This window comes from Heptranchias perlo, chromosome 10 (genome assembly GCF_035084215.1).
Source record: "Heptranchias perlo isolate sHepPer1 chromosome 10, sHepPer1.hap1, whole genome shotgun sequence".
Taxonomy (NCBI): domain Eukaryota; kingdom Metazoa; phylum Chordata; class Chondrichthyes; order Hexanchiformes; family Hexanchidae; genus Heptranchias; species Heptranchias perlo.
Window position 1 is genome coordinate 46,810,611 of NC_090334.1, and position 20,537 is coordinate 46,831,147.

General features: G+C 41.6%; 1 protein-coding gene across 1 annotated transcript in view; it reads right to left on the reverse strand.

The window, feature by feature from the left end:
* rtraf (RNA transcription, translation and transport factor) overlaps nt 1–5,461 on the reverse strand; it is a 50,287-nt gene extending 44,826 nt beyond the window's left edge. The window contains exons 1-2 of the mRNA XM_067991630.1: nt 5,294–5,461; nt 2,297–2,421 (exon numbers count right to left, since the gene is read on the reverse strand). Coding sequence (XP_067847731.1) covers nt 2,297–2,421; nt 5,294–5,354 — 186 coding nt within the window. The 5' untranslated portion in view covers nt 5,355–5,461. The remainder of the gene's footprint in view (nt 1–2,296; nt 2,422–5,293) is intronic.
* Nucleotides 5,462–20,537: the final 15,076 nt, after the last annotated feature.

Consider the following 20,537-nt stretch of genomic DNA (forward strand, 5'->3'; position numbering starts at 1 on the left):
TGCTTTTCACAGACAGGAAAAGCATTTAATGAAACTGTGTGATACATTTAAGAATATCAATGTTGTCTGGACTGTAGGTTAGTACAGAAATGTTAGTTTAATATTGCCAGGAATTCCCACATTTTAATATTAAACAAATCCTCCAGTGCTATATATATTTTTAGGGACACAAGAACCATTGGCATGTTACTACAATTATGCCAGGAAAAAATAAAAGAAAAAAATGTGCATGACTTCATGATGTCCCAAAGCCTTCAGAGCCAATGAAGTACATTATTGTTGTAATGTAGGGAAAGGCAGCAGCTAATTTGCGCAGAGCAAGGTCCCACAAACAGCAATGAGATAAATGACCAAATAATCTGAGTTTAGTGGTTTTGGGAAGATGGATAAAAATTGGCCAGGGCACCAGAAGAAGTCTCTGCTCTTTGAATAGTGCCATGGGATCTTTGACATCCACCTGAGAGGGCAGACAGAGCCACAGATTAACATCTCATCCAAAAGACGGCACCTCCAACAGTGCAGCAGTCAGTACTGCACTGAAGCGTTTGTCTCGATTATGCGCTCAAATCTCTGGAGTGGGGCTTGAACCTAGGACCTTCTGATTCAAGAGACAAGAGTGCCACCGCTGAGCCAATGAAATGAGAGATTATGAAAAAAAGATTCAAAAATTGTTTTTCTCCCCCCTCAATGGAACAGAGAAGATTGGGCAAAGGAGAATCAGATATTGATTTTCAAAATTGTGAAAGATTTTCATTGCATAAACAGTACTGCCACTGATTGTAAGGAAGGAGACAGAGATTCAGGATTAATATTAAAAGAACAAAAGGGAGAAGAAATAATTTATTTTTCCCCCCCCACAGGAGGCTTATTAGAATGTGGAACATGCTATCACAAGTGATTACCGAGGCAAAGGCTATAATATTTATAAGGGAACTGGAGAAGTGTTTAAAAATATAAAAGGATATGGGAATAGGGCATTTAGAGTAGATAATTTCAGTTGAGAAGCTAGCGCCACCACTATCACTATACACCAAATGGCCTCCTTTTGAGCTGTAATTTCTATGACTATCTTCCGACGCCATTATAACCTCAAGGAAAATAATTTCTCCTTCTTCTGAAGTCAAAATTATCCCTGGCAAAGACTTAGTAAAATATTCAATGGAATTGTATGAAAAGATTATGCAGGTTCACCACTTCATGCGTCATCTGCTATTCCTAGCAAGACCCAAGTCAAACATGTTGAAAGTTGGCTGCTAGCTGCAGCTATACGTAGAATTGACAGTTGAAGGAAACAGGGGTGCTAGTCAGCAGTAAAGGGAGTGAAGTGATATATAGGAAAATGCAAGTCAATTCCAATAAAGATCAGCCATATTTTTCTGGTTACTGATCTATTTCCTTCCTCTTCCCCCTCCCAAAATATTTGCATATGTGTCAAAAGCAAAATACTGCAGATGATGGAAATCTGAAAAAGAAGCAGAAAATGCTGGAAATACTCAGGACAGGCAGCATGTGTGGAGCGAGAAACAGAGTTAACGTTTCAGGTCGATGACCTTTCGTCAGAACTGGAAGAAGTAAAGATTTAACAGTTTTTAAGCAAATACAGAACCAGGGAAAGGAAGAAGTAAAGATTGATTTCAATAACTTCAGATCATAACCACTGCTCCCATTTTTTCATGATGTGGAGATGCCGGTGATGGACTGGGGTTGACTAAGGAGGAAGCCTCTGAAAGCTTGTGGAATTTAAAATAAATTTGTTGGACTATAACTTGGTGTTGTAAAATTGTTTACAATTCCCATTTTTTCAGACAGCAGGTGCTGGTAATGGTTCTGCTGTTGCTATTTACAGCTCCTCCGGACCCATTTTTTGTTTCTTTACTTGTCCCATTACTACCCCCTTTGCCTTGCAACATCATCCCTTTTGTCACTTAATCACTCCTGCCCTCCACCCAAACACAGATCTTCCCTTTTGTTCTTTCCTCCACTCCCTTTCCTTGGCTTTGTACTTGCTTAAAAACTTAAATCTTTACTTCTTCCAGTTCTGAACCCTTGTCTGTGTTTCTCTCTCCCCAGATGCTGCCTGGCCTGAGTATTTCCAGCATTTTCTGATTTTATACCATTTGTGTACTTGCTGTTTCCTCATCACTATTGTTTGCAATCTATGAAACTCACACACAGACATTAGCTATTTTCTAATTCACTGGTAAAACAATATACAAATAGATCAAATTATTCTTGATAGACTAAAACATGCATATTTAAAATACACACAAAGCTCTTTATCCAAAATAGTGCTCACCTTTTCAAAGTGTTTTGGCCATTCATTATTGTGCACATTTCTAAGGTTGCCTCTCTCTTCAATCTTATAATGTCTTACCTTCTGATCTTCAAGCCACACAATTAAATTTCTAAATTCCACCTCATCTAGAATATAAAAAGTAACCTCTTCAGACACAGATTAAAAAAAATACATTGACAGACAAAACTGCAGGCTCAAGACTAATTAAATGTATTAAAAAAATCTTAGCACTGTACCATCCACCACAAGGGAAATATCTTTCCAGAATTTAAAAAGTGTACAGCTGTTCTACATATCCAAAAAGGATCTGAACATCAAATTACTAATTTTTGCATCAAGAAATGACACAGGTGAAAGCCAACGCTGAACTATCAGCAATGTCTCACATAAAATTTCTATGACTCACTGTAAGGTCTATACTTAGATTTAAGGCTCACATTTAAACATACTGCAGAATCAGGACTGTAAATATGAAAGCCTACATTTGAAATAATCATCTTTTCGCAAGTTTTAAAATTGATTAAGTCTTTGTCTCATCCCTCCCCTAAGAGTAAGCTCTTAATTGGCTCTATTTGATAAACTCTAGTCAGAGAGTACTGCACCTACTCAGCATTACTGTAATCTTTTTTTAAAAACTACAGTTAATTTTTTGAAGTACAATTTGATTCTATCTTAAAAATAGATAGAGCAGAGTTATTAGATTTATTTCCACAAACAGCCTTTTAATTCTTAATTGTTCCCCCCCCCCCCCCATCAACATCATCAATAGTCTGGGCCAAGATCACTGGTGCTGGAAGAGTTTTTGTTAATTGGAGAAAGTCTAATTGGGGACGGTCATGGGTCAAGCTCTACTCTGGAAATTGAGCACAAAATCTAGACTGACACCAGCGCAGTACTGAGGAAGTGCTAAGTTATTAAAGGTGCCGTCTTTCAGGTAAAGCATTAAACTGAGGCCTTATTCACCTCAGTACTGGTACCGTATGCCAAAGAGTGAGGGGGTTCTCCAAAAGCCCTGCCCCGCATTCCTCTTACAATCAACGCTACCAAAAAAAATGAATGAGTCAATGGTTTCATTAGCTGGTTGTAGGACCATGTTGTGTGAAGTTGGGTTCCATTTCTACCTACATAAGTGACTGCACTTCAACAGCAATTCATTGATTCTGATTGCACTTTGAAATATTGTAAAGATACATTAAAATGTTAAGTAAATAACTAACTTCTTAACATCAAACCCACATCAGGAAGAACTTCTTTAATTTCAGAGTAATAATATTGGTAATCTTTCAGGTAGGGTAATTGAGGCAAAACATTGGGATCATTCAAAATAGTTTGATGCAGTATGATCAAAAATTTAGAGTACCAGTAGAATGATCTTTGATGGGCTGACTGGCTTTTTCCAGTCTGTCTTTTCTTACATTCTTGTGACGTACCTCTATCAACAAGCATAACTGACTCATACTCAGTTGATACAATATTAGGTACTCCCAAGCTCAAATGAACTTTTTCAGGCCTAAAAACTCATGATAATACAGCCCCTTGATAATTATAGAGCAGAAGTTAAAATTCTTCATCTGTGGTTCAGAAATACTGGCACATGTGGAGCAGTAACTTGACAGGACCCTAGACTTATATTCCTGAAAATGATTTTCAATGTTTTTCAGCAGCTCTCATAACCCACTCGCCTTAAACATATACTTCACTGATTATGTAAGCATCACTAACAATTTGAAGTCAGCTACACTTATGGTTCCAATGGAGCAGATATGGTACTGAAAAGCTAATTTGAAAGATTACACCAAAAGAAACTACTTTACATTTACTGAGAATTTTTTATTGGCAAGTACAAAATTATGCAATTTTCACCTGTGCATAAAGATAATGTAAACCTCAACCATTTCACTAGAATGAAGGCACAGTGTTATAACCGGGATGGGACAAAAGGGTTGAAACATTCAGGTTTCATTCATTTTTATTAAGGGATAAGGGTCATGTCCTCTCTCATTTTTGAGGCCTGATTTCACATGTTTCCTCATAAGTAGCTATTTCTACTGAATCTTCAACAAAGCCATAATGCATAACAAACTATCTTCATCACACCTCAACATTTTACAGGGTATGCTCTATTTTAAGACCCCATCTTGTCACACTAGCCAGTCAGTGCATCAGCAAAGTCTATACCTTCCATTTCCAAACACAACATTAACATATCTCTTAACATTGCATCTAACAATATGGAAAGTACTTACACAAAAAGCAAACAACTTTTTACTTTCTCTTTTGGAACTATATACCTTGTCTTGTCTTGGTAAACTGTGCACTTATCTTTGGTATTATGTAGAAAGTACACATTTGCTCTCACCCCCCACCCCCACCAAGAACTCACTGTAAATTTGCTTTGGCCCAAATGTGTTTTTCCACTCTTTGTAGCTCAGTACAAATGATGACTGTCACTGCTTCACAAGAGGTACCTATCCTCTCAAAATCATAACTTTTGTTCAATTCTATTATTTCTTACAATTTAGGAATTCAGATTGGGTGGACTTGAAAAATCTTGTGGCACTATTTGAAAAATAGGGAACTTTCCTGTCCAATTGTCCTCTTCAAGTACCACCAAAAACAGTTTCATTTCACCACTGTCTGTGGGACCTTGCTGTGCATAAAATGGCTGCCTCATTTGCCTACATAACAACAGTAACTGCACTTCAGTGGTTTATATGTTGCACTTTGGACGTTTCTAAGACATATAATGCAAGTCTTCAATTTTAAAATTATTTTTAAAGCTAATTATATCCACATTATACAAGACTAATGAAACCAGTGGTGGGGTGGCTCATTAAAAGCACAGAAATCGGGCCCCTCTATATCCCAGACACTGGGGCATCAGCTTGAACTATACAATGCGAGCGCATTGGGTCCTGCGAACCCTCAAAGCGGCCACGGCCTAGCAACCAAAGCGCCACCGTGCCGTCCAACAACTGCCAGTTCCGGCCCTCATACCTTTACAGTCAAACACGCCGCTGTTATGATACTCTAAAGCCGACAGTTTCCTCCGAAACATATTAACGTCTACTGTCTTATTCGCCAACAATGAGCTAACCCTCAACCGTCACCGCGTCAATTAAACGCTCGAGCCCCACCGCACGCCGGCAAAAGGACAACGTCACCTCGCGATTGACAGCGCGCGCCCTTTCGTCTCACTCCACGTCACAAAGGCGGGTCTTCCTTGGCAACTGAACTGCCATTGCTTCAATTAAACTTTATTTATAAACAACCACAATTACATTGCGATTTTTAATATGGACGCATTTAGTGAGAACGGTAATTGTTGTTAAGAGATTTCAAGCGAGCAACGCAGAGATAACTGCGCGGTTGTTTGTTTAGATCTTGCACAGCGCTAACAATCCCCAAACTCTAGCCCCCCCCCCCCCCAACCGAGGTGTCAATAGTGTGATGCAGGATGGCCGTGGTGGATCCGACTTCTGTACGCCGCCGCGGAGTGTCTGATTAAGGTTAACGGATCCTTGACGGTGCCCCTTCGCTTCGGGAGAGGAGTGCGTCAGGGGTGCCCCATGTCCGGCCAATTATACACCGTCTGCGTGGAGCCTTTCCTGCGCCTCTTGCGCAAGAGGTTGTCGGGACTGGCTCTGCGCGAGCCGGACGTGGAGGTCGTCCTTTCGGCTTACGCCGACGACGTGCTCCTCGTGGTCACCGATCCCCTTGACTTGCGGAGGATGCGCGAGTGCCAAGAGGTCTACTCTGCCACGTCCTCCGCAAGGATCAACTGGGAGAAATGTTCCGGACTCCTGGTGGGTCAGTGGCGGGTGGGCTCCCTGCCGGAGCAGCTCAGGCCTTTCGCCTGGAGTACCACGCACCTCCGGTACCTGGGAGTCTACCTTAGCCCTGCCGAGGAAGCCTGGCCGGCGAACTGGGAAGAGCTGGAGACCAAGGTCGCCGCTCGCCTGGCGCGCTGGACAGGGCTGCTCCGAGTGTTATCCTACAGGGGTCGAGTGCTGGTCATAAACCAGCTGGTGGCCGCCATGTTGTGGTACCGGTTGGTCACTTTGATCCCTCCCCCTGAGTTTGTCGCCAAGATTCAGAAGAAGCTCGTCGACTTCTTCTGGGCCAAAGGGATGCACTGGTTCGCTGCCGCGGTGTTGAGTCTCCCGCTTAGGGAGGGCGGTCAGGGGCTGGTGTGCGTCCGCACCCAGGTGGCAACTTTCCGCCTTCGGACGCTGCGGCGATACCTGTACGTTGAGCGTCCTCTTAGATGGCGTGCGCTGACGACGTACTTTTTCCGCCAGCTGCACGGCCTGAACTACGACACGCAGCTCCTGTTCATCTCACTGCTGGGCGGCCACATGTCTTTGCAGGAGCTGCCTGTCTTTTACCAGGATCTGCTCAGGGTCTGGAACATGGTTGCCTCCAGTCGGAGCTATCGCCCGTCAGGGGTAGCGGCCGTCCTGCAGGAGCCGCTGCTCGGGAATCCGTTCCTCCGCGATATTGGCTTCAGCCACTCGCGGCTGTCGGTGCGGAGGGCCGTGGCCGGTCGGGTAACCAGAGTCAGGGACGTCCTGGATGGCGGAGGGTCGGGTTGGTTGGAGCCGTGGGCGCTTGCCGCACGGATGTCCTCGTGGCGTGCCGGGGACGCGGCCGCCGCCATCCGGGCGTTGAAATCGACGCTCGGCCCTGACTCCACTCGGGGTGTGGAGGCGGCTCAAGCGTGCGGAGCCATCCCGTCCGATCTGACCCCCGTTCGGACAGAATTCCTCATCGGCGCCAGGCCCCGAAACCTCCCTCGGAGGGCTGCGCCTCACAACTTGAGCCGTCTCTCGGAAATTCCCTCCGTGCCGTTTCACTCCGCGCGGAGGGATTTCCTGTACGGGCTGCTCCTGCACACTCTCCACTTCCTCGCCCTCGTCTCTCGCCCGGACACGCCCTGGCGTACCATCCTGCCGCCCGGCGGAGACGGAGGTCCCCAGTGGGGGGCTCTCCACTCAGGGATCCTCCCGTGTCACATCGGGGATCTGGGGTGGAGAGTGTTGCACGGAGCAGTCGCATGCAACAGGCGTTTACGCCATTTTACGGACTCCCAGGCCGCCTGCAATTTCTGCGGCCTGGATGAGTCCGTGTTTCATTTGTTCACGGGGTGTGGGAGACTGCAGCCCCTGTTTGATTATTTGGAGGGGCTGCTCCTCAGGTTCTGGCTGCACTTCAGTCCCACGCTCCTGATCTTTGGCCGCCCGGTGAGGAGGGGGGCGGGCAGGTCGGTGGACATCCTCGTGGGCCTGCTCCTGGGCCTGTCCAAGGTGGCCATCCACAGGTCCAGGTTGCGTGCGGCCAGTGGTGGCGGTCGCTCGGACTGTCTGCCTCTCTTCCGCGGAATGCTCCGCGCCCGGGTGGCCCTGGAGATGGAGCACACGGTGTCTGCCGGTACGCTTGAGGTTTTCCGCGACCGGTGGGCACCAGAGGGGCTGGAGTGTATCCTGAACGAGGAAAATAACATTTTAATTTGATACCTGGTTTCGGTTTATTTGGTTTCTAGTATTTAAGCACACCCTACATCCCCCCCTTATAAAAGGGGGGCCTAAAAACACAAAAAAAAAGGTGCTGGTTGGTGGGTAAAGTGATAGTTGAGTTGTTTGGTATCATGGGGGATTTAGTGGTGAGAGGTTTCTTCCCGGTGCTGGTAAAAAAAAAATTAAAAAAAAGGATGGCCGTGGTGTCAATAATCATCCCGTTTTTATATCACAGAATCTTACGGCACAGAAGGAGGCCCTTTGGTCCGTGGTGCCTGTGCGGACTCTTTGGAAGAGCTGTCCAATTAGCCCCATAACCCTGCATATTAGTCCTCTTCAAGAACGTGTCCGATTGCCTTTTGAAAGTTCCTATAAAATCTGCTTCCACCATCCTTACATTCCAGATCTTAAAAACCCTTTATGTGTAAAAATCCCTCCTCATTTCCCCGCTAGTTCTTTTGCCAATTATTTTACATTTATGTCCTCTAGTTACTGACCCCCCTTGTCATAGGAAACAGTTACTTGCTCTATGAAAACCCCTCATAATTTTGAATAACTCTTATCAGGTCTCCCCTTAACTTTTTCTGCTCTAAGGAGAACAATCCCAGCTTCTCCAATCTCCCCACATAACTGAAGTCCCTAATCCTGGTAAACCTCCTCTGTACCCTCTTCAAGGCCTTGACATCCTTCCTGAAGTGTGATGCCTAGAATTGTACACAATATAGCTGAGGCCTAACCAGTGATTTGTAAAGGTTTAGTATGACTTCCTTGTTTTTGTATTCAGTGCCCCTATTTACAAAGGCAAGTATCATAGAAACATAGATTTTTTTTGAACTATGCAATGCGAGCTCACGTTAAATTGGGTCCTGCGAACCCTCAAAGCAGCCACTGCCTTTGTGCTTTCATATGCTTTCTTAACCGCCTCATCAATTTGCCCGGCCGCTGTCAAAGATTTGTGACTATGCACTCCCAGATCCCTCTGCTCTTGCTCCCCACTCAAAATAGTACCATTTAGATTATACTGCCTCTCCATGTTGTTCCTCCCAAAGTCCATCACTTCACACTTATCCACATTAAATTGCATCTGCCGTGTGTCTGCCCATTTCACCGGTTTATCTGTGTCCTCCTGAAGTCTGCTACTATCCTCCTCACTATTTACTATGCTGCCACATTTTGTATCATCCGCAAACTTCAAAATTAGATTCCCTATACCCAAGCCCAGGTCATTTATATATATATATAATATATATAAAAATCAAGAAAAGCAATGGTCCTAATACCGACCCCTGATGGACTCCACTGCATACTTCTCTCCAGTCAGAAAAACATTCGTTCACCACTACTCTCTCCCTCCTATCCCTTAGCCAATTATGTACCCAAGTTACCACCATCCCTTTAATCCCACAAGCTTCTATTTTCTGAATAAGTCTGTTATGTGGTACTTTATCAAATGCCTTTTGAAAGTCCATAAACACAACATCTACTGCGCTACTTTCATCAACCTTCTCTGTTACTTCATCAAAGAACTCAATCAGATTAATCAGACATGATTTGCCTTTAACAAATCCCATGCTGGCTGTCCCTTATTAACCCAAGTGAGAATTAATTTTGTCCTTGACACTGGTCTCTAGTAGTTTGCCCACCATTGATGTTAGACTGATTGGCCTGTAGTTACCAGGCATATCCCTCTCCCCTTTTTTGAATAGGGGTGTAAAATTTGCAATCCTCCAGTCCCACTCCCATATTCAAGGAGGATTGAAAGATTGTGGTAAGAGCATCTGCTATTTCCACCTTGCTTCACTCAGCAAGCTAGGATGCATGCGGACCGGGTGACTTGTTAATTTTGAGTGATGCCAACCTATATAGCACCTCCTTTCTATCTATTTTTATCCTATCCAATATCTCTACTCCCTCCTCCTCTATGGCAACATTAACTTCATCCTCTTCTTTCGTGAAGACAGATGCAAAGTACTCATTCAGTACCTCAGTCATGCCCTCTGCCTCCACAAGAAAATTGCCTTTTTTATCCCTAATCTACCCCACCGTTCCTTTAACTATCCTTTTACTTTTTATATGTTTATAAAACATTTTTGGGTTCCCTTTTATGTTATCTGCTGATCTTTTCTCACATTCTCTCTTTACCCTTCTTATATCCTTTTTAAATTTCCGCTTGCACTCTCCATATTCTGCCTGGTTTCTGATTGTATTCTGTACCTAATATTTGTCATAAACCTTTTTCTGTTTTATTTTTATTTTAACCTCTATTTCCTTTGTTATCTGGGGCACTAGCTTTGGATGCCCTATCTTTCCTCCTTATGGGAATATGCTTGGTTTGTGCCCGAACTATTTCCACCTTGAAGGCTTGCTATTGCTCACTGCCTCCCTTTCCATAACCACTTTAAACCTTAGGAGTCTTACAACACCAGGTTATAGTCCAACAGCTTTTGGAGCTTTCCTCCTTCGTCAGGTGAGTGCAGGGTTCCATAAAGGCACCGCATATATAGTCAGAGAACAATGCCTGGTGATTACAGATAATCTTTCCAACTGCCCGTTATCACACCTTGGCAGAGAGGTAATTTATGCGGTGCCTTTATGGAACCCTGCACTCACCTGACGAAGGAGGAAAGCTCCGAAAGCTTGTGATTTCAAATAAAGCTGTTGGACTATAACCTGGTGTTGTAAGACTCCTTACATTTGTCCACCCCAGTCCATCACCGGCATCTCCACATCATGGCTACTTTAAACCTAATTATATTATGATCACTATTACCCATATATTGATTCTTAATGCTAAACATTACCTGATGTAAAATAATATGTTGAGAAAATAATCTAGGGTAACTTTACAGTGCAGTACTGAGAGAGGTGAGATTTAAATGAGCCCAGGAAGTTGAACTATCCCAGTGCTCATTTCTGGAGCAGTGGGTGTATTTCCAACTCATCTCGCTACCTACCTGCCAAAAACCTGTCCAGAATTAAAATCGGGACCAGATTATCTGGTCATTTATCTCACTGTTTGTGGGACCTTGCTATATGCAAATTGGCTGCAGTGTTTCCCTACATTACATTACAACAGAGACTGCACTTAAAAAGTACTTCATTGGCTGTGAAGCATTTTGGGACATCCTGATGAGGTGAACAGTGCTTTATAAATGCAACTCTTTTCTTTCTAAATGAGTATAATTATCACATATTATGGCATCTAAAATCTTATCCACTTCTGATGTTAGGCTGACTAATTGTTAGTTACATTGCTTATCCCTTTCTCGTTTCTTGAACAGAGGTGCTATACTGGCAACCCTGCAGTCCTCTGACATAACTTCCATATCCAAGGATGTTTCAAAGGTTGCCCTGAGAGCCTCTGGTATTTCCTCAGCATGCTATGATACTGCCATCAGTGCCTTTTCCACCTTGTGTTCCACCAATGTTTTCAATATTACTTCCCTATCTATTGTTATTCTATTTAATTACTCCACCTCTTCCCCTTCCACCCTTTCATTCTCACCATCATAATCTTCTGTGACAACTGAGGCAAAGTATTCATTTAGTTTGAAATTTACCCTTTGTTCGTCCATTTTCGTCTTTGCCAATTTTTCTTTCTAATTCATTAGCCCTTTTTACATTATTAAAATTTATTTTGTCCAGTACCTTTATCTTTGACTGTTCCCTCTCTTTTTCATTTTTTTATATCAAACCTTATTATGTTTGTTATGATCATTGTCTACTAAATGTTTCCCTACCCTTACATCAACTACTGTGCATTACATTCTATGTAATACTTGCCCCACTCCATTTCCTACAACTAGATCTAGCTCTGTTCCGTTCCTTGTTGGACTAAAAACATACTGACCTAAAATCAGATCTGGACACATTGTTGATATCCTTCTCCTTCTTATGCACATAAAATACTTTTACCCCAGTCAACTTTGGATAATTACAGTCATCCATTATTATGAACATGTTACTTCTGAATATTTCTCTAATTTGCCTACATATCTGTTAGCGGATTTTCCCTTTACTGTCACTACAAAAGAGTTGTTAACCCTTCAACAATAACTTCCGTTTGATTCTGGCCCAAGTGGTTATGAAACAATAAGCTTTAATAGATTGACTCACAGCAGTATTATATGCAACTGTCTTCAGATTACATTAAATGACAAGCAATTAATACAACCTGATTAGCCTGTGGACTCAGATTGAGATCAGACCTCCATGGTTGCCTGGGGCGGTAGACCTCCAACTGTCCTCTCGAGAGCTCCAACTTTTGGGAGGGAGCATGGCCTATCTTTATACTATTTGGCTGTGTTGTTCTGCACGTAAAGCATCTCTGTCCTTATCTCCTGGTTGTAAATCATCCCGCCCCAAGCTGACTGTTAAAACAACCAGAGATGAGCCATACCATGTTAGCGTGGCTTCCTCATACATTATCTCTGCTGCATAAACAGTTTGTTCCACTTAGGAATGCGCAGGACCCTCTTATCTGAATACAGCCCCCTTATTCGGCCTTGCATGGCTTCTGCCATGTCTACAGTTTAAGTAGCCTTTCTCTGCTATCAGGCCTTAGGGTATGTGGTTTCTTTAAGCACTATCTGGTATGGACTGTCTCCTGACTTTGATTGTTTTCATCATTCTAATGCCTCAGCTTTCTTTGAATGACCTCTTGGGTTTCTGTAAGTTATCCTTCTCACAGAGATGCTGAACTTCGCCCCCCTGTAACATCTACCCTCTTGCGCTATGAGAGCTGGTATTCTGTTTTAAACCATATTCTTACATCTGCCTCCTCTTGCATCTGAGTGAAATCACTCTGGTTCAATTTTCATGTTATCCATCAAGTATCTTCTTTGTCTTGCCTAAAATCACCTTGAGTTTACATTTTATCAACATTAGGCTTACAGAAGCACACATAGACATATTGCTTCTAGGTTTCATTTGGTTAATACAGAAACCTAAAGTGTATCATATTATCAAGAAATCATGGACTTAAAAGATTCTCCAGCTCTCCTTTTACTAATATCTATCTTGTGGCTATTTTTGCTAAGTATTATTTCTCCTCTGCCCAATTTCATTGTTAACTCAAAGGAACCTAACCCTGATTTTTGGAAATCCAAATTACTATGTCCCTCTTTACTTTAATTTCAATCCCTCTGATAGGTACCAGTGTGTCCTGATTGTTTCATTAATTAGTCGGTTTCTCTATGGAGCATGTGCCAGTGCCTTGCTCAGAAGGTTTTCTTACTCGCCTCAGCCACATTAACCATTTCATGTTGTGCTGTTGTCAAGTAACTGAGCATGTCTGAGACCCATTCTCCAGTGCATCTTCATCATGCATTTCCGCATACTAGTTGCCTCACATGCAACATATCACAGGTAATCAAATTTCTGCTAGCCAGTTTCTTTTTCATCATGGTATTGGTGAATGTGTTTTCCATGGCACATGTCATATATCCAGTAAAATTCAATCCTGTAAGATCAACAGCTCTGTTTGAAGACTGTTTCCAATAGCTCACCAGGCTGTAGGCCTTTGTAATCATTTCATCATCCTGGTCTCCATTTCCAATTGATGGCAATATACATTTGTATCTTTCATGTCCACTGTAGCCATTCTTGGGCTTTCAGGTTATCTTATCAAAAGATCGGGGGGGTGTCTGGATGTCTTTGCTTATCTCTTCATGCAGGGTCCCGATGACTCGGGTTGAGGCCAGGCTATCAAATGCCGTTTTCTCATTGTTCAGTATAGGCAAGGACACAAATATCTCCAAGAGAAAGCTATCAATTAACTATTCTCAACTACACTTCCGTGACTTTCACTAGATGGTACATTTATACCAGATTGATATATTTTCGTAAATCATGCCCAGGTGATTTATTTACCCATAATCACCCAGGGTGATGACTTCAGAGAAATTCCCATTTGGTGGTGTAATTTATCTGATTCTATCTTTCAATCTCAATCACTTCCTCTCATCCAATTTTACACATCCCATTATATTACCATTTTATCTCATTCATGAGCCCTGGAGGAACTTTACTGTTCAATACAATATTTAGAGTCTGGTCCAATATCTTAGCACATTTTTTGTTTATTTTACTTAAATTCTTCTTGGACCACTTTTTATTTCCCAAAATATACCACTACATTGTGCCTGAATCCATTCCATCATTTCAAAATTATCCCAATTCCAGAGAGCAGTGTTGTTGGACTGACAGGACTTGTCAATGTACAATTTTATTTCTCCCCCCAAAATACTTTCTTCCTTGATACACAGCATTGGGCAGGAACCACTCAGACTGGACTCCTTTTATTTTAAAATATAATTTGATTATCCCCTTAAACTACAGGTAAATTTTCCCTTCTTGAGTGCTTGAACCGGAACTCATATCAATTTATCTTATCAATTCCAATTCAGAAACAAATTATGTCAGGCTTTATGGTTTTACAGTAGAGACAGAAGTGCTTGTAATTATTTTTGGATATATCTCCCCCCCCCCCTCCCCACACTGTCTCGGAAAATAAATGGGTTAAAGCAAAACAAATCAAAACATTTTCAAAAGCGGAAAAGCAACTTGGTATATTCTTGGCTGAGTAAAGAGATTTGATCAAAGCTGATGATTGCTTTTCCTTCTCTGTAATTTTGAATTTTCGAAATCCAAGTCTTTAAGTCTTAGTCCAAAACGTCACCATGCTGTGACATCTGCTGATGTCTGCGGATAAGGTCTTAAATTCTTAACACCACTGGATCGTTTCCTGCACCAACATGTCTCCAGCAAAGGTTGATACGTAACTTTGTGAAGCCACTTTTATGTCAAAGAACTACTCTTGATAATCCTGCACCATCAACACTCATGCGGTCCCGAAAACCATGGTCCCCTGTTTGAAATAAAACACAGAAAATCCATTGTGGCTCTTCTTGAGAGCTCAAGGGATTAATTTGTCAATTCATGATTTCATGGTTTTATTCTGTCACCATGGGGAAATATCCAATTAAATTATACCAATTATTTTAAATAAATGCAAAGGTTGTTGTTTGGTGAATTAAAAACAGATGTCGGTGTCCTTGGAAGGGGTTAACATAAGAAATAGGAGCAGGAGTAGGCCACATGGCCCCTTGAGTCTGCTCCACCATTCAATCAGATCATGGCTGATCTTTGACCTCAACTCCACTTTCCTGCCCGATCCCCATATCCCTTGATTCCCCAACAGTCCAAAAATCTATTCATCTCAGCCTTGAATATATTCAACAACTCAGGATCCACAGCCCTCTGGGGTAAAGAATTCCAAAGAATCACACCCTCTGAGTGAAGAAATTCCACCTCGTCTCAGTCTTAAATGGCCAACCCCATATCCTGCGACTATGCCCCCTGGTTCTAGACTCACCAGCCATGGGAAACAACCTCTCAGGATCTACCCTGTCAAGCCACCTCATAATCTTAAATGTTTCAATTAGATCACCTCTCATTCTTCTAAACTCCAGAGAGTATAGGCCCATTCTACTCAACCTCTCCTCATAGGACAACCCTCTCATCCCAGGAATTAATCTAGTGAACCTTCGCTGCATTGCCTCTCAGGCAAGTATATCCTTCCTTAGATAAGGAGATCAAAACTGTACATAGTTAACTTCTTTGGAGAAACAAAACGACGGAACTAGGTATCATCAGACTCACGCAGCATACGTCAATATAGCTTACACGTAAATTTTTAAAACCTTTCGTGTCAGGAGATAGCATTTTAGTTCGTTCGTGTCAGTTTTTTTAAAAAAAGAGTACTTGTGCCTATCCTTTTTATCTACAAATGTTGCAGATTAAATTCTAATTGTTGTTAAAACATTTAGCATTTATTTAAGAGCTATCCAAAATTTATTAACTCTTAGATAGTCCAAAGACATAACATTTCCCAATTCTTGTCATAGAGATTCATGATATCCTTTATTTAATCTTTTTTTTTCTTGGTCACTTCTTTCTGACCACAGCCAATCACAAGATAAATGGGGTGTTGTCAGTTTGCTAACAACTATTTCATTTCATTACAACCAAGGTGATTATCTCAAAATTTTCAAAATTGATGCCCTGTACTAAATAACAACATATCATTCTTCGATTACAGTTACACACATTAACTCCTTACACATCAATTCACACCCACCAATACTCAACACACTTCAATCAGATAAATTCACACTCTCCGATTCTCAACACAACTCCAAATGCATGAATTCACGCTCACCAATACTCAACAAAACTTCAATCACATCAATTCACACTCACCAATACTCAACAAAACTTCAGTCACATCAATTCACACTCACCAATACTCAACAAAACTTCAGTCACATCAATTCACACTCACCAATACTCAACAAAACTTCAGTCACATCAATTCACACTCACCAATCCTCAACAAAACTTCAGTCACATCAATTCACGCTCACCAATACTCAACAAAACTTCAATCACATCAATTCACACTCACCAATACTCAACAAAACTTCAGTCACATCAATTCACACTCACCAATGCTCAACAAAACTTCAATCACATCAATTCACGCTCACCAATATTCAACAAAACTTCAATCACATCAATTCACACTCACCAATGCTCAACAAAACTTCAGTCACATCAATTCACACTCACCAATACTCAACAAAACTTCAGTCACATCAATTCACACTCACCAATACTCAACAAAACTTCAGTCACATCAATTCACGCTCACCAATACTCAACAAAACTTCAGTCACATCAATTCATGCTCACCAATACTCAACAAAACTTCAGTCACATCAATTCACGCTCACCAATACTCAACAAAACTTCAGTCACATCAATTCATGCTCACCAATACTCAACAAAACTTCAATCACATCAATTCACACTCACCAATATTCAACAAAACTTCAGTCACATCAATTCACGCTCACCAATGCTCAACAAAACTTCAGTCACATCAATTCACACTCACCAATGCTCAACAAAACTTCAGTCACATCAATTCACACTCACCAATGCTCAACAAAACTTCAATCACATCAATTCACGCTCACCAATATTCAACAAAACTTCAATCACATCAATTCACACTCACCAATGCTCAACAAAACTTCAGTCACATCAATTCACACTCACCAATAGTCAACAAAACTTCAATCACATCAGTTCACACTCACCAATGCTCAACAAAACTTCAGTCACATCAATTCACACTCACCAATAGTCAACAAAACTTCAATCACATCAATTCACGCTCACCAATACTCAACAAAACTTCAATCACATCAATTCATGCTCACCAATATTCAACAAAACTTCAGTCACATCAATTCATGCTCACCAATATTCAAGAAAACTTCAGTCACATCAATTCACGCTCACCAATATTCAACAAAACTTCAGTCACATCAATTCACACTCACCAATGCTCAACAAAACTTCAGTCACATCAATTCATGCTCACCAATAGTCAACAAAACTTCAGTCACATCAATTCACACTCACCAATGCTCAACAAAACTTCAGTCACATCAATTCATGCTCACCAATAGTCAACAAAACTTCAGTCACATCAATTCACGCTCACCAATAATCAACAAAACTTCAGTCACATCAATTCACGCTCACCAATACTCAACAAAACTTCAGTCACATCAATTCACACTCACCAATAGTCAACAAAACTTCAATCACATCAATTCACGCTCACCAATAATCAACAAAACTTCAGTCACATCAATTCACGCTCACCAATATTCAACAAAACTTCAGTCACATCAATTCACGCTCACCAATGCTCAACAAAACTTCAGTCACATCAATTCACGCTCACCAATAATCAACAAAACTTCAGTCACATCAATTCACGCTCACCAATACTCAACAAAACTTCAATCACATCAATTCACACTCACCAATACTCAACAAAACTTCAGTCACATCAATTAACACTTACAAATACTCAACATAAGTTCAATCAGATCAATTCAGGATCAGCAATAAGCAACATATTAAGCACTTAAGAAATTCAAAATTCTAATTTTCATATGTGATAATCTCATGTCCGGAATTTGAGACTCTCATTTACATTTATAAGAACCAGAATTTCACTGTAGTCACAATGAAAGTGTGGTCTCCACAATTTGATGGGTTAGTTAACCTCAATAACTCCGATTTTAATTTAGCAATATGAAAATTAAACACAAGACAGATCAGATAAAATTATCAATATGCTTACTAAAGCCCAGTAAATTACATCATCTTTCACTTCATTCTTCAGGTGCGCCTTTCCAAAAACTGTAAAAATACTGAAAATAACTGCTTGCACAACTAAGCAAAATCTTTGTAACATTACATAATAGAGAAAAACATATACAAGCATTACAAAGAGGACATAGAACCATAGAACCATAGAAAAGATACAACAGAGAAGGGGGCCATTCGGTCTATCGTGTCCGTGTCAGCTTGAAGAACAACCAGGTGCCTATTCTAATCCCACCTTCCAGCGCCCGGTCCGTAGCCCTGCAGTTTACAGCACTTTAGGTGCAGGTCCAGGTACTTTTTAAAAGAGTTGAGGGTCCTTGCCTCTACCATCAATTCCGGCAGCGAATTCCATACACCCACCACCCTCTGGGTAAAAAAGTTTTTCTTCATGTCCCCTCTAATCCTTCCGCCAATCAGCTTAAATTTATGTCCTCTAGTTCTTGAACTCTCCATTAGGGGAAACAGGTACTTCCTGTCTGCTCTATCGAGGCCCCTCATAATTTTGTACACCTCAATAAAGTCTCCCCTCAGCCTCCTCTGCTCCAAGGAAAACAACCCCAGCCTATCCAATCTCTCCTCGTAGTTGCAATTTTCAAGCCCTGGCAACATTCTCGTAAATCTTCTCTGCACTCTCTCCAGAGCAATTACGTCCTTCCTGTAATGTGGTGACCAGAACTGCACACAATACTCCAGCTGTGGCCTTACCAGCGTTTTATACACTTCCATCATTACATCCCTGCTTTTGTATTCTATACCTCGGCTAATAACGGAGAGCATTCCATATGCCTTCTTCACAACCTTATTTACCTGTACTGCCACCTTCAGGGATCTGTGCATATGCACTCCAAGGTCTCTCACTTCCTCTACTCCTCTCAATATATTCCCGTTTACTGTGTATTCCGTTTTACTGTTTGCCCTCCCTAAGTGCATTACCTCACACTTCTCCAGGTTGAACTTCATTTGCCACTTTTCCGCCCACTCCACCAACCCATTGATATCTTCTTGGTCTACAGCTATCCTCTTCACTATCAACTACACGGCCAATTTTTGTGTCGTCTGAAAATTTGCTAACCATGTCTCCTACATTCAAGTCCAAATCATTAATATATACTACAAACAGCAAGGGACCCTACACTGAGCCCAGTGGCACACCACTGGAAACAGATTTCCATTTGCAAAGACATCTATCAACTTTTACCCTTTGTTTCCTGTTACTGAGCCAATTTTGGATCCAATTCACCACATTTCCCTGTATCCCATGGGCTTTTACCTTTCTGACCAGTCTGCCATGTGGGACCTTGTCAAATGCCTTACTAAAATCCATGTAGACAACATCCACTACACTACCCTCATCAATCCTCCTTGTCACTTCCTCAAAGAATTCAATCAGATTTGTAAGGCATGACCTTCCCTGAACAAATCCATGCTCACTATCCCTGATTAAACCATGCCTTTCCAAGTGACAGTTTATCCTTTCTCTCAGTATTGATTCTATTAGTTTGCCACCACCGAGGAAAGACTGACCGGCCTATAATTGTTCGGCCTTTCCCTCGTACCCTTTTTGAACAATGGTACTACGTTTGCAGTCTTCCAGTTCTCCCCTGTTTCTAGTGAGGATTGGAAAATGATCCTCAGAGCATCCGTTATTTGCTCCCTGTCTTCCTTGAATAGCCTAGGAAATAATCCATCCGGCCCTGGTGACTTATCAACTTTCAAGGATTCCAGTCCCTCTAGTACTTCCTCTCTCATTATGTTTACCTTATCCAATATTTCACACCTCTCCTCTTTAACTACTACGTCCGGATCATCCCTTTCCTTTGTGAATACGGAGACAAAATATTCATTTAAAACCCTACCCACATCCTCTGCTTCTACACACAAGTTACCCTTATCATCCCTGATAGGTCCCACCTTTTCCTTAGCTATCCTCTTGTTCTTAATGTACTCTTAAAACATCCTTGGGTTTTCTTTAATCTTACCAGCTAATATTTTTTCATGCGGTCTCTTTGCTTTCCTTATTTCCTTTTTTATGTCATCCCTGTACTTTCTATACTCCCCTAGGCAGTATTTAGTTTTCTGTGACAGTCGTAAGCTTTCTTTTTCTGCTTTATCTTGCCTCGTATACTTCTAGACAACCATGGGGCTCTAAATTTGGCAGTGCCACCCTTTTTCTTTGAGGGGACTTCTCTGCATTGTACCTGTAGAATTTCACTTTTTAGTGCCTCCCACTGGCTTGCCACTGATTTCTCCTCAAGTAGTTGTGTCCAGTCACTTCTGCCAAATCACCTCTTAGTTCTGTAAAATTTGCCTTCCCCCAATTTAAAATGTTTACTCCTGATTTAACTCTTCCTTTTCCATAATAATGCTAAAACTAACTGAATTGTGGTCACTATCCCCAATATGGTCACCCACTGTCACTTCACCCACTTGCCCATCTTCATTTCCCAGGACTAAATTTAGAATTGCATCCCCTC